This window comes from Diachasmimorpha longicaudata, chromosome 5, assembly GCF_034640455.1.
Source record: "Diachasmimorpha longicaudata isolate KC_UGA_2023 chromosome 5, iyDiaLong2, whole genome shotgun sequence".
Lineage (NCBI taxonomy): Eukaryota > Metazoa > Arthropoda > Insecta > Hymenoptera > Braconidae > Diachasmimorpha > Diachasmimorpha longicaudata.
The window spans coordinates 8,077,585-8,090,399 of NC_087229.1; the positions used below are offsets into that span (position 1 = coordinate 8,077,585).

The 12,815-nt window shown below is 36.7% G+C and overlaps 3 protein-coding genes across 8 annotated transcripts; 2 read left to right on the forward strand and 1 right to left on the reverse strand.

Moving 5' to 3' along the window:
• The first annotated feature begins 27 nt into the window (after positions 1 to 27).
• On the forward strand, positions 28 to 4,793 carry LOC135162500 (transmembrane protein 214). The gene is made up of 8 exons (XM_064121065.1): positions 28 to 317; positions 455 to 1,350; positions 1,446 to 1,656; positions 1,848 to 1,987; positions 3,086 to 3,218; positions 3,623 to 3,888; positions 4,080 to 4,231; positions 4,306 to 4,793. The coding sequence occupies exons 1-8, from the start codon at positions 191 to 193 to the stop codon at positions 4,430 to 4,432; spliced, it is 2,052 nt and encodes a 683-aa protein (XP_063977135.1). The 5' UTR covers positions 28 to 190; the 3' UTR covers positions 4,433 to 4,793.
• LOC135162526 (deoxyribonuclease TATDN1) lies at positions 4,306 to 8,234 on the reverse strand. 2 transcript variants are annotated; one of them, XM_064121119.1, is made up of 5 exons: positions 7,836 to 8,234; positions 7,481 to 7,660; positions 6,697 to 7,090; positions 6,360 to 6,563; positions 4,306 to 6,238 (listed from the first exon to the last, which is right to left on the reverse strand). In XM_064121119.1, the coding sequence occupies exons 1-5, from the start codon at positions 8,002 to 8,004 to the stop codon at positions 6,133 to 6,135; spliced, it is 1,053 nt and encodes a 350-aa protein (XP_063977189.1). In that variant the 5' UTR covers positions 8,005 to 8,234; the 3' UTR covers positions 4,306 to 6,132. The 2 variants fall into 2 exon arrangements, with proteins under 2 accessions (XP_063977189.1, XP_063977190.1); XM_064121120.1 differs by having other exon boundaries at positions 7,481 to 7,686; positions 7,836 to 7,976.
• A 307-nt stretch (positions 8,235 to 8,541) lies between these two features.
• LOC135162520 (beta-1,3-galactosyltransferase 1-like) lies at positions 8,542 to 12,788 on the forward strand. Of its 5 annotated transcripts, XM_064121107.1 has the most exons (6): positions 8,543 to 8,712; positions 8,806 to 9,220; positions 9,614 to 9,840; positions 10,455 to 10,726; positions 10,975 to 11,249; positions 11,341 to 12,788. In XM_064121107.1, exons 2-6 carry the CDS (start codon positions 9,168 to 9,170, stop codon positions 11,750 to 11,752), a joined length of 1,239 nt encoding a protein of 412 aa, XP_063977177.1. In that variant the 5' UTR covers positions 8,543 to 8,712; positions 8,806 to 9,167; the 3' UTR covers positions 11,753 to 12,788. The 5 variants fall into 5 exon arrangements, with proteins under 5 accessions (XP_063977180.1, XP_063977177.1, XP_063977178.1 ...); XM_064121110.1 differs by having other exon boundaries at positions 8,542 to 9,220; positions 9,526 to 9,786; XM_064121108.1 differs by having other exon boundaries at positions 8,544 to 9,220; positions 9,526 to 9,840.
• Positions 12,789 to 12,815: the final 27 nt, after the last annotated feature.

Below are 12,815 nucleotides of genomic sequence, written 5' to 3' on the forward strand. Positions count from 1 at the left end.
CCATGGTATCTAGTCTCCATACGCTTATTCTCGATGGCTAAAAGCCACGTCGTTCTGTGTCGGACAACATAACCAATAATAATAATAACAATCTCTGATCAGTGTCCGTCCGGAACTGTAGTGTTGTGTATTGACGTTTTATTTATTTCTTTATCATTTTTCGCGAATTATTTTGTGTTCATCTCTAAAAATGTCATCAGGTGGCTGGGAGGTGGTTGGTAAGAATAAGAAGGACAAAGTAGCTGGACGATCTGCAAAATTATCAAAGGCAGAGAAGAAGAAATTCATTGAAAATGCACCAAAAGTTGAGGATTTTCGTAAGTTGCCACGTGTAACCTCAATTGCCTGCAATCGTTCTCGAAAAGTCTGGCATGTTAAAGAAAATAACAGAACTTCCTTATGTAATTAAATATTTCGAACACCGATAACTTGGAAAAATATTTTGTTTTGACAGTTCCTCTCAACCAGGTGAAGACACTCTACGACAATTTAGATGGTGATAAAGAGAATAAAAAGCCAAAAGAGAAAGATCTTAGAATTAAAGGCAATGACGAGAAAAAGAAACAGCAGCAGCAGCAGCAGAAATCAGTACAAAATGACAAGAAGAAGTTGCAGGTCAAGGAGAAGCCTAAAGGAAAACCATCCAAGTTGGCGGAGAAAAATGGATTAACTGTAGAAAAAATTACGGAGCTTTTAGAAACAAACAGAACAAGATTTCCAGATGCTCCCTTAATTTGGCTCAAGGACCTGGTAGCTTACGTTAACGCTACAGTTTCTCAAGAAAAATCACCCTCGACTGTACAGGCGATATCAGACACTCATCCACTGAGTTTAATCCCAAAGTCAATTCGAACAATTTTCGAGAAAGTTATCAAATCAGTTGGGCTACAAAATATTCAAATGTTCTACGAGGGGACACTTCATCTAATGGTGAAGAACATGTCGAACGATAGTCCAGATATGGGGAGCAAAATATTTTTGCAATTACTAGGGCAGATGTACCCCGAGATAACAATGTCAAATATTGAAAAACATATTGGTCTGCGAAACTCGTATCAGAATAAGAAGTTAATCGGTTTTTCACTACTCTGGGCTCTCTCTCAACCGGGCTATAAGAATTTGGGAGTAGGATTGACTCTCTGGCATGAGGTGATGGCTCCTATGTTGGAATCAAAAACTTACGCTAACTATGTTATGCAAATACTGAAGAACACTCTCTCTACTCATACAAATTCCAATAATTTGACACAACCCATGTTCATACAAATTTTTGACGACTTGTACTCCGGAAAAATAAATATTTCCACTTCAGTTGAGAGGGAGATAAGAGAATGTGGAGAATTGCTGAAGGTGAGATTTCCCTTGAACACATTCTTCGAGGAGTAAACATTCATGTATTGCTGGTTTTTTCATGAGTTGAATTATGGTTCTTATTTGCTTTTTAGACAGTGGCCATGAAGAGTTCTCACATCAATCACGCGTTACTGTTTGAGAATTCAATGGAGAGAATTACCTCCAAGACGCATCCAACTTTTAGGGACGAATTATTGAAGATAATGACAGCCTGTATTGTTGCTAAGCCTGAGTGTCTGGCTTCCTGGATCAATCTACATGCCAAACATCTTTATCAATCAGAACTACTCCTCAAACAATTAGGTAGAAACTTTGAATCCAAATATTCATGATTGGGAGTATTATCAACTATGCCACGTCAGCTTGAACCCCTGACCCGAATCACAAGACGCGACTCCTTTCAACTCTCCAAATCTCACTTCTGATATGAAGACTTCCAATTTTTGTAAAGCCAAATATTGATTTATCTACCGTTGTAATTCATCACATTACAGATGACGAGTGGTACGAACTTTGCACTCAAATTCAATTCAGTGCCTTAAGACGTGGCCTCAAAACACTAGGTTCCATGGAAATTCGAACGAAAAAAGGAAAAGAAGAGGCTTGTGTGGCTGCATGTCGGAAACGTGCACAGGTAATTAAAAAAATCAGTCAAGCCTTTATCGATTCTAATACAATTTTTTCCTCAGTGAATCATTTTTTCCGATCAATTAATGAAAATCACTTTTTTCATATCAATTTTTTTTTTATTATGGACGAATCTTCCTGCTCCCTAAGTGACTACAATACTTCAAAAAAAGACCATTGAAAGCTGGAATAACCTACCATACAATTTTTAGGTTACGGATTTTTCAAACTACTCTCAAAACATTCTAAAAAAATTAGTAATTAGACTCATAAAAAATATATACTTATTTTACAACTCTATAGGCAAGTCGTAAAACGAGTAAGATCATCCTATGCCCAGCTTTGGTTGGTAAGAAATATCTCAAAATGTAGAGTCAATGGAAACATGGAATTTTCAGAGAAAACACGGTTGAAAATTAAACTTACCTCGTTTTACCCCTTCACTACAGAATTAAATTAAAACTGGGAAAAATCAATTGTTACGTGTCCCGACATACCGTCCTTGTAAAATCGATTGTCACAAAAGGTATGGAAAAACATAATTTTTATTCATTTGGCTCTGAGATGTGTCGGTCGCCTCATGTCCTGAGGCAGCACAAAGTTCTGTCAAGTCATGGTGGGGGTAAATAATTGAATGTAGAAGCAACTCTGGCGTTTCCAACTGAACTTTCCATTCAGCTTAGGTTAGAACATCATAGTGAGTAAAGGGGGCAAAAGGGAGGAACAGAATATCGATCCGCACGTTACCCTCCAGCCTCCTTGTATAATTTTGTCGTGCCAGTGACGATACGGCACGGAGTTTACCTTTTGCTTCCCATTTTCTTTCCTCCCATTATAGTTTGGCGTTGACAATAATTGAAATAAAACGTGTATTTGAGCATCCGAAGGAGCTAGTTTATTGATCAAATAACTATCAAAGGTGGGTTACAGAACGTTGATTGTGACTAGAAATTTTTGGCCGATTATTGTGAATATCATTACTATCTCAGCCCTGCTCCTTATCTCCATAGATTTCGGAAATTTCAGTGACGAAAAACTCACGTTTATGTAGTTTAGAAATTGGACAGTAAAGTAATGCATTACCTGATTCTGTGTTGAATTTAAGGATTTGTCGCGCAAAATGACGTCGTCATCGAAGAAACAAGATTCTTTCCCGTGGAAAAAAGGCTCGTTGTTGCTTCTTCTTCTCATTGGTGCTGTTGTTGCCTATGATTGCCGGAACCATGGCTCTTTCAAAGGTAAAACTGACTCACATTATTGTAAGAATTGATAAAAAAAACAAAACATGGAAATTCTTTAGATATTCACTGCAGAATGAAGGAGACTCGGTCTCAAACTTTGGATATTGTTCTCCTGTTCAAATTAATTGTTTCTTCATATAATGTTATTAACAACTAGATTAATGAAAAATAGAATTGTATATTATTCTATATTTTTGAAAAAACGTTGTTGAAACGCTTATAGCAGATTCTAAATATTTTGAGAGAATTCAAGAGATTTCTAGAAAAAAACAGGACAATGCAAAGAGTTTCTGGGTCATTGAAAGCAGAAATAAAGATCAATGTTTCCACTAGACGTAGTTTCACTCCAAAAAAATACCCACTCTATACCTGTGAGTAACCATTCGGTTTTATTGTCACAGCTTCCATCACAGGCAGATTGGTGAAAACGAGTGGCGCTGCTGGATATATGCAAAACGCTTTTGCCGCTGCGAAATTTTATTGCGACCAGGGATTAGTCTACTTGGAGGCGGCATCGCCTGAGTATTACAAAGTTGTTGCTGATTCAACTAAGCAGTACTCCAAATTGGCTGGGGATTTCTACCTCGTTGGAAGGGATTTAATTGTGAAATTCTACAATGAAACTGCCGACTACGTCGAGCTCAACAGACCTATCTTCTGGGCCACCGTAAGGAGAAACATTTAATTCAATTGTATAAATATAAAATCCTTCGCATTGCACGCGATTTTTAATCGCGTATTCTACTCAGGGGAGAGTCATTTAATCGCCACTAAACTTAAATTGTTCCGGGAAAGTGTATCGATAGTGAACCGATTTCTTATGTGCATTTCTTATTCTCATAAATGTTTTTCTTTCAGATTGATGAGTATTGTCCAGGATTAATTCCGACATTCCAGTTAGCTACACGCAAAACACTAGAAATTACCAAGCACTATTCTATTTTGGCTGCTGACAGCATCGTTGGAACATCTACGAGCTTTATTAAATGGCTAGAGACTAGGATTTTTGTGTAAGTACAGCACGAATCTCCTCGACAGTTCCAGAACTTAAAATTCATTAATTTTTCTGTTCTAATTCTAACAGAGGAAATTGGAGTCCAGAGAATATTAGGGGTTACGCGTGGAAAGCAGTGGATTCAACTCAAGAATACGCGTCCCAAACTTACGATTGGGTGTACGATAAAGTTCAAACTCTCTCAAAGGTCCGATAAACAGCCAAAAGTGCAAGAAAATAATAATGAAAACTTGTGTGTGGATGTGCAGATGGTGAGAAGAAGCCGTTGAAAAATCTAATACTAGACATTTGAGGAGAGAAAAAAACATAAAAATGTAGTAAAAACTCATCTTATGTTTCTGCATTTAATTGAATTTATAGAAATAACGACTAATTGTTCAATCAATTGAATATGTATATCTCTGGGATCATTGCGACAACCATTTTACCTGTGATATTTCAAAGAACAGAAAAATTTATAGTGTCTCATGAAATATCTCGTGTTATTAGAATGGTGCCCCTTTCATGACCGTGAACTAATGACTAAAAACAGTAAAATAAATATGGATAAATTATTATTTTCTTTTGTTATATTGAGTCACTCTGGTATACAATTGTAGCGAATGAAGTGAGGGCGAGTAAATGGAAGAGCAATTACCCCAAAACCTCAACTGTTCTTTCTTCCATTCCGTCTCCCCCTCCCCCACTATAAATAAAAATTAATGGTTCTTGTATATTTTTAAATAAATGTGTATTTTCTTTTTTGAGAGTATAGAGATAAGGAAGAGTATTATTCGAGGATGAAGATTATTTAATAAATGACATTTTCCACAGTCTTCGTTGAGAGTATTAAAAATATATGTGAACTTGTAAATGCAGAAATGGTGCATTGCATTGCAACTGCGTTGAAATTTTCCATTTTCATACACTTGCATATTTCTCATACGTACTATTTATCGACTTTACTTTTCACGGCGTCCAGGGAGATTTCTATCAAATTCTCTGACCTTTCAGACCACAAGTATATAACTCCTTGTCGATAATCGATGGCGATTCCCTTATTATACAAAATTTAAAGGAAGACGGCTACAAAATGAAAAACTGAAATTGCATGTAACTATTTTCATAACAAAGCCGAAAAAACACACGATCAAAAAAAGATCCCGAATAAGCCCTGATTACATGCTGTTTAAGATTATAATTCCAAAATTAATGATCCGACCGTTTCTACCTTCCAACAAGATCACCATCAAATCCAAACGAGTGTTTTAAACGGTAAGTGAAACGATTTCAATTCATTGCCGATTTTTCGACTTATTTGCAGAATGATAAAACAAAACACAAGATAAATTTAATAAAATGGCAATGGCATTAATTTTGGTGCAAACGTAAAAAATTGCGTACCACTATCCCAAACTTTTTTGAAGAAGGCAAACCTGGAACCTTCATTATTCCCAGTGAATGTGCACACTAAGGACTCCAGTCCCTGTAGCTGCTCCTTTCACTTATCGAGGTAAAGGGAAAAGGGAGGTATTGCAAAATTTATGAGCATTATACATAGTAAAAAAGTTGTGAGAGTACATTATCGATTATCAGTCAATCATACTGATAAACAAAGATAATCATTGCACGTATTACGATAACCACAAAGGGATGATGTTAATTGTTAACAAGAATATATAATTTTTTTTCTTTATCATGTTTCCACCATTAAGTTGGGCGAAAGATTTCTACAATTCCTCTCCCTTTCCTCCAGTATAAAATTATTGTTTATATTTCTTAGGTAAGACAATTTTCCTGATTTTTTTCTCTTTCAAAACTAGACAGCTCCTCGAGATCTGGAGCATGTTGATTTCGGCTTATTCAATGAATAATTCAAGTGCACAAAGTGGATGCTAATCAGAGGGGAATAAATTGTTACAATTCGTACGGGAAAAAAACCTTCATAGAGTTTTTGTATATTTGGTTGCAGAGATATTCTTCCTCTTCGTCCCTTAGCCGCGCCAAGACTTCAAGTATTTGCCTAAACAACAAAAATCAAAAGTTTAAATTTCACTCATTAAAGAGTAATCAAACGAATGGGTGGATTCTACGCCGATAATTTTGATTTTTCTCTTCCTATTGACAAGGTAAAAATTTCTTACACTATCGTAGAAGGTTCATTCCTTCCCTTGACCATTTTATCGGACTGCCATTTCTCTTTTTTAACTGAGGGAAATTGTGTTATTATATCTTTGGCTGAGGCATGAGAAGGCCGGATTTCACACCAGGGACTGTCTGTTTCAATCATTAATTTATCTGATGGTATTGTTGTTACTGAAAATAAATTATCCTCCGTTTTGAGCGAGCTGAAATAAATCAATTCAATAAATTATATTTTTTGTTTGTGCATAAATTATACGAGGACTGCCGTGCACTGCGGGTCAGATTCTATGCAACTCAAGTAAAATAAATAATTGAATACACGAAAATATCACAAACCAGCCATTGATGCCAATATATAATCCTAATTGCAAAATACTATTAGCCTCCTCTGGATTGCCATCGAAGGAGTGCACTACCCCTTCCGTAAGCTCTCCCTTGTGTTTCCTGAGTATATTAATAAAGTCTTCAGAGGCATTTCGGCAGTGCAGAAACATTGGTAGTCCCAGACTCGAACACAGAGCGAGTTGCATTTCAAAATACTTCTTCTGCGTATCCTTCGAGCAAAAATTTAAACGATCGTAGTCCAGACCCATTTCTCCAATCGCGATGATCTTATCAAGATTATCCGATGCTAGAGCTGTCATTGACTTTAAGTACTCCTCGGAGTCGCCACGTTCTTCAAATACATTGCAACGAGTTGGATGAACTCCAATTGTGGTAAATAACCTTGCTGCATGAAACCACGATAAAAATAATCCAATTACTTGACGTAATTATATCAAAAATGGGAAATTTAATTTGGGAACATTGAGATGTAATGCGCGTTAGTCTTAACGTAGATTTTGTTATCGAGGGTCGGCAAGTCTCTCAAAAGACGATTCAAAATACAGGAATTGTTTTAATGATGCTCATTTATGATAGTGGTATGAATTAATTGAAAAATAATTAATTAACATTTTATGAGACCATCCATACGACTTAATTTCCCCCTTGAACAGAGGAGAATAGTTTCTTGAACCTAGATCATTGACAGTACTCAACAAATTATTTATGGATTCAATCTACATGATTCTCCACGAATTCTCTACGCAGAAATAATCCGAAATCTCTGCATACTCACAGTCAGTTCTGGAAAGTGCAAGAGCTTTTCTGCTCTCCTCAAGACTGCCAGCAGTAATGATAATTCTCGACAAATCATTCTTCCAACTTCTCTCTAGAACCATATCCAAGTCAGGCTGATGTTTCCGAGATCCATGATAAATCCCCTGATACATAGGATCTAACAAATTGGCCCCAATATCTATAAACGAAGCCAATGCTAATGAACTATTGAATCATTGATTGTAACGTAAAGTGAAACAATTCCAATTCAATAATTCAAACATAACCCCATTAAATTACGTCAATTACGTCCACCTCATGCTGCACAGCGTCATAGAATCATTTATTACTTTTACTCCCTTCATATACATTACCTATGAACTTCCGTAAGTTTGTCATATTCCTATAGCTCATGCGACCATGAACTTCTTCACCGGAATGATCTTGACAAAAGTGGTGGCAGTGTAGATGAACAGGTGCCTCTCGTCTGGCCAACCATCTAATTGGTTGAAGGAGGCAAGGAGAAGTCCAAGCTTGGATCATGCAGACTGGAGATCCAGGAGTCGAATCTTCAGGGTACTTTAAGGTTCTGCCCGGAGAGGGACATGCAGAAATTTAAAACTGCAGGCACAATATACCCATTGTTGAGCCTTTCAACAGCTTCAAAAGACGACCGAAGAACATTTTCGTGGTTTAATGAATATGAAGTACCGAAATTTTAATCCTCTAGCCACTGCATAAAAACGTAATGGCGCTACGACATTGTGAGCCAAGTCAGGTGCTTCAATGTATCTGTATTAACAACTGTCATAACCTAAATGAATGACTGAATATTGCAAATGTAGGCAGGCCTTCATGTTGAAGAATTATGGGCCTAAACCATTCTCGTTGGTAATAACCTTGTCGGTAACCTATCCGGAATAAATAATCCCCTACAGATTCATGTGTTGCCTGCTGTTATCAACAGTGGATAGGGACCCACTACTATGAGATTATACTCATTTCAACTTGGGACAGTCCACCCCCGAGGTCGAGCTTGTACTTCAGTCGAGTCGTATCCGCTTTGCTCTAAGGGGTTTCCGCATACATAATTCAACGGAGAAAAATACCATAACAGACGTCAAAGTCTAGTCAAACAGTAGATGATTAATTGTTACAACTAACGACCGTCAATGCTGAACACTAAAATTTGAAATTAACATCCGACAAACGACTTACAATCCCCCGAAACGATCAGGAATTAAATGCAGTGTAAGGAAACCGGCCATTAAACTCGTCGTTCACTAGAAACAATCAATTATTATTTGATTAACTCCTCAATAATAAAAAATATATCACATTCAGCTACTCACGAATTACAACTGTTGTACCATTGCTAGCAGTTCGTATAGTTGAATTTCCAGCTGCGAATCGTGTACACAAATCTTTTACGGAGTTCCTATACGCACACCGACTTTCGCACGCAACAGAATTCACCAATAGGAAGCAGCCTTTCCCTAGTACTGCTCTATCAGTTGAAACATCTGAAAGACGAGGGAATAACCCTTCATTCGTGATCCTTAGTTGCGTCTCGAGGCCATGACATGGTCATCTGTCATTTGTTATGGATTCGTCAAGGAAAATTTTCATATAAATTGCTTTAAGAAAAATGTCGTAGATGATTTAATAAAGTTTACAAGTGCTGAACAGGTGTCTGATATTATGAAATGCTGATGAGTTGCCGTCCAAATGTGCATGGTGCTACTTCAACAGCACAAGGGTGAGACATTCATTTTGGTTTTCATAATTTTACGATCTCATACTTCCTGAGCTGGTCAATTTTTTAAATAAAACTGCATGACTAGGAACGAGTTTTGTCTGAGCAACATTGGTTGTGTAATTACAGAATTTTCAACTTTAAGTGGTAGCTGTAAAATCCTTCCTTCGTTTTTAAAATTTGGTCATTCTTGGACTCATAAGAAATTGATAGATAAATGGGGACTACATGGTGGAGATAAGGATATTATAAGAGCTATAATCATGCCAAAGTTCAACTCAATATCTCCCCTTCTCTGCAAATTACAGTGGGCACAACAATCCAAAACCTCACCACATAATTGGCATCTTATACTTATACTGATTATTTGTATCAATTAATTCGTCATATGGACAGGATACATTTACTGCCAATGGAATTACCATCCGCCGCAGTGATAAATCCAGCCCACAATGTGCGAGGGAAAATGTCCTTCATCCGTCGTTTGGGCCTTGGGTGCATCATCTTAGCTTTCTTGGGTCTTCTATACGTTCCAGCATATCATTCAGCGCAAGGACCACTAGGAATAGGTGAGACAACATCCTCAGGACCTTCGAAGCTTTCACGCTATCTAAAACCCGTAGGTATGCATTCGAAAAGTACTGAACAGCGCCGTAGCGTAAACATTTTATATTGAATTTGGTGAAGTAATTCTCTGCTATCGACTCATTAGACTTTATTTGATTTGTAGACATATTATTATCTGACCAATGCCGTGATTATAGTTTCCTGTTTTTCGGTTTCGCTGAGGTGAAGTAGAGACTGATGCAGTCATATCGTTAAACCCCCTTGGTTCTGCTCATTCATGTGCACAATATGAAGTTGAATTTATTCGCTAAATCATTAATAAGCTTTCATGACATTTCAAAAAGAAATTACTTGTCACGATTAATTGCTTGAGGCTCCAATTATTTTTTCACTTTTCAAATTCTATCTCCTGATTGTTTAATGTTCAAATTCATATTGTACTGTTCCATTGTTTCCTTTAATTTTTTTCTGGTTTATACTCCTCCTTACTTCAAGTGTTTATTCGTATAGTAAATGATTTTTGACAAATCATGACTGTCATAGTGTAATTTATTTAGTTAATGAATTCTGGTAGCACAAACAAGTGGCATGTTCAGTCTTTCAGACCAATAGTTATCAGTTTGCCTATAATATTTAACTGCTCTAAAGGTATTTTGTTGATATATTGTAGAGGAATTACATGGATGGTCGTTTAATGCATCAAGAAATTTGAACTGGTATATCCATCCACACATCAACACGACAATACTCAGTCCAAATGACAGCTGCACTGTGTCGCCATCGCCATACCTTTTAATTGTCGTGTGCTCAGCAGTTGGCAATCAGCAACAAAGAATGGCCATTAGAGACACTTGGGCCAGTGAGACAGATCTGAATTCTTACAATTCGACAGCTATTAAAGTTGTGTTCCTCCTCGGACAAAGTGACAATGAAACACTCAACGTAAGCGATGATTCATTTTTTTTTGCATAAAAATCATGCATACGGGAATCATTTTACAAACTGTGCCCGGTAATTTTTTCATAATTTTTTTTCACTTATCGAACAGGGTTCCGTATCTTTCGAGAAATGAGAATTATTATAAGAAATTATGAAATCGAGGGACTTCTTGATACATTCGCAACCGATCGAAAGTAATGAAATATTGCTATGGCTGGATACATCGTAAATTTCAATGTTTTATCTTGCAGAATTCAATTTTAGAAGAGAGTCATGAGTATGGAGACATAGTTCAAGAAAAATTCATCGACACTTACAACAATTTGACGATAAAATCAGTAATGCTGTTGAAGTGGGTAACCACAAATTGTCCACAGGCCACTTACCTCATGAAAACTGATGATGACATGTATATAAATATTGACAACCTCGTCAAAGCCCTGAAGTCAAGACCGCAGAGTAGTGGTACTCTCATTGGAGCATTGATTTGCCATGCACGTCCCATATTGGATCCAAAAAATAAATGGTGATGCGAATGATTATTGATTATTGTGTGTTTTGTCGCTACAATTAATTGGTTAATTAACGGACAATATCCTGAAATATTGTTTCCACAGGTACACTCCAAAATACATGTTCTCGGAGAAAATGTATCCCAACTATTTATCAGGCACTGGTTACGTAATGAGTGTGGATGTTGCCTCAAAATTGTATCAATCAGCACTCTCCACTCCACTCCTTCACCTTGAGGATGTTTACATAACAGGACTATGTGCAGGACGTGCAGAATTGAAGCCTGTCGATCATCCTGGTTTCAGTTATGTACAACGTAAATTGGATACTTGTACATTGAGGAGTGTTATTACCGCACACAAAGTTGATACTTCCACAATGCATGCCATATGGAATAAACTAAAAAATAGCAATACAACGTGTCGAGAGAAGAACGCCACTGTGCAGCACAGACATGGCCGAAATGTTGGATACTTTCCAGTGAAAAAAAGGGCTTCTAGTAAGCATTGTGGGTGAATGTAATGAACAAATCTACAAAGTCTTCTGAATTCCAGTACGTCCGCTCAGTTCTCGATGAACAAAAAAAATGGTCGTGTATATAGTAACTACGTTGCAAGCCAATATTTGTTTTTGTATTTTTTTTCCATTGTCAAAGAACAGGTCAGAGTGATCAAAAACGAGAAGATAACATATTTTCTATTCAAGAGAATGGTATTTTTCATCTTACGATAGGATAAATAACGAATGGTCAATTAGTTATTAGATTTTACGTATAACATAATTAGTGACCAGTGACTGTGCTGAAAAGGCAGTGGAGATGGTCAGTGAAGATTCCATTATTTCTGCCAGTATTTTTTGCCTTGTCAGAGCAAAAGAGTTTAGTGATAGATAGGCATGAAAATAACTGCAGTGAAGTAGCTAGGAATAAATTGATTGGGATGCCAGAGGCCTCCCCCTAATTCGACTTAGGAATATTTTTACCCGACAAGTAATTGATATAGAGGACATTATTTTTTCTAGCTTATCAGTCAGTCATCAACTGGACGATTGGTGATTACATTGTATAATATAGATTGATCTAAAATGGACGTGTCATTGGTGCTGTTTAAAATTCGGAAAAACATAAAATGTAGCAGTCTCAGTCTGAACAAATAGCTTGCGCTTCCATCCAAAGACATGACGAGCTTCTACATCACTTTTTCAACTCAAAATGTTGAACGTTTGAGTAGTAAAAATAGTGAACGGCTCTAAGTAAGTTTAGCTCTTAGCTGAATTTTACGAAAATATCTCTCAATTGAAGTCTATTCTTTTCTGTGGCATTACTTTCTTTCTATCCATCACATTTGAAGATAATCCTTGAAAATTCAGCTACGAGATAGACCGACTTGTTGTCAGCACTTTGCTACTGCTTTATTTTAAAACCGATTAGACAAGTTTGAGAAAATACGAGAAATGTATTTGACAGCTGTGCGCCGAGATTTGTGATGCATTTATTGGATTGTGTATATCTTTTGTATAATTAAAGAGCAATTAAATTTTTTGTACATAAAAATCGTATTCTTTTTCAAAATTGTGTGTA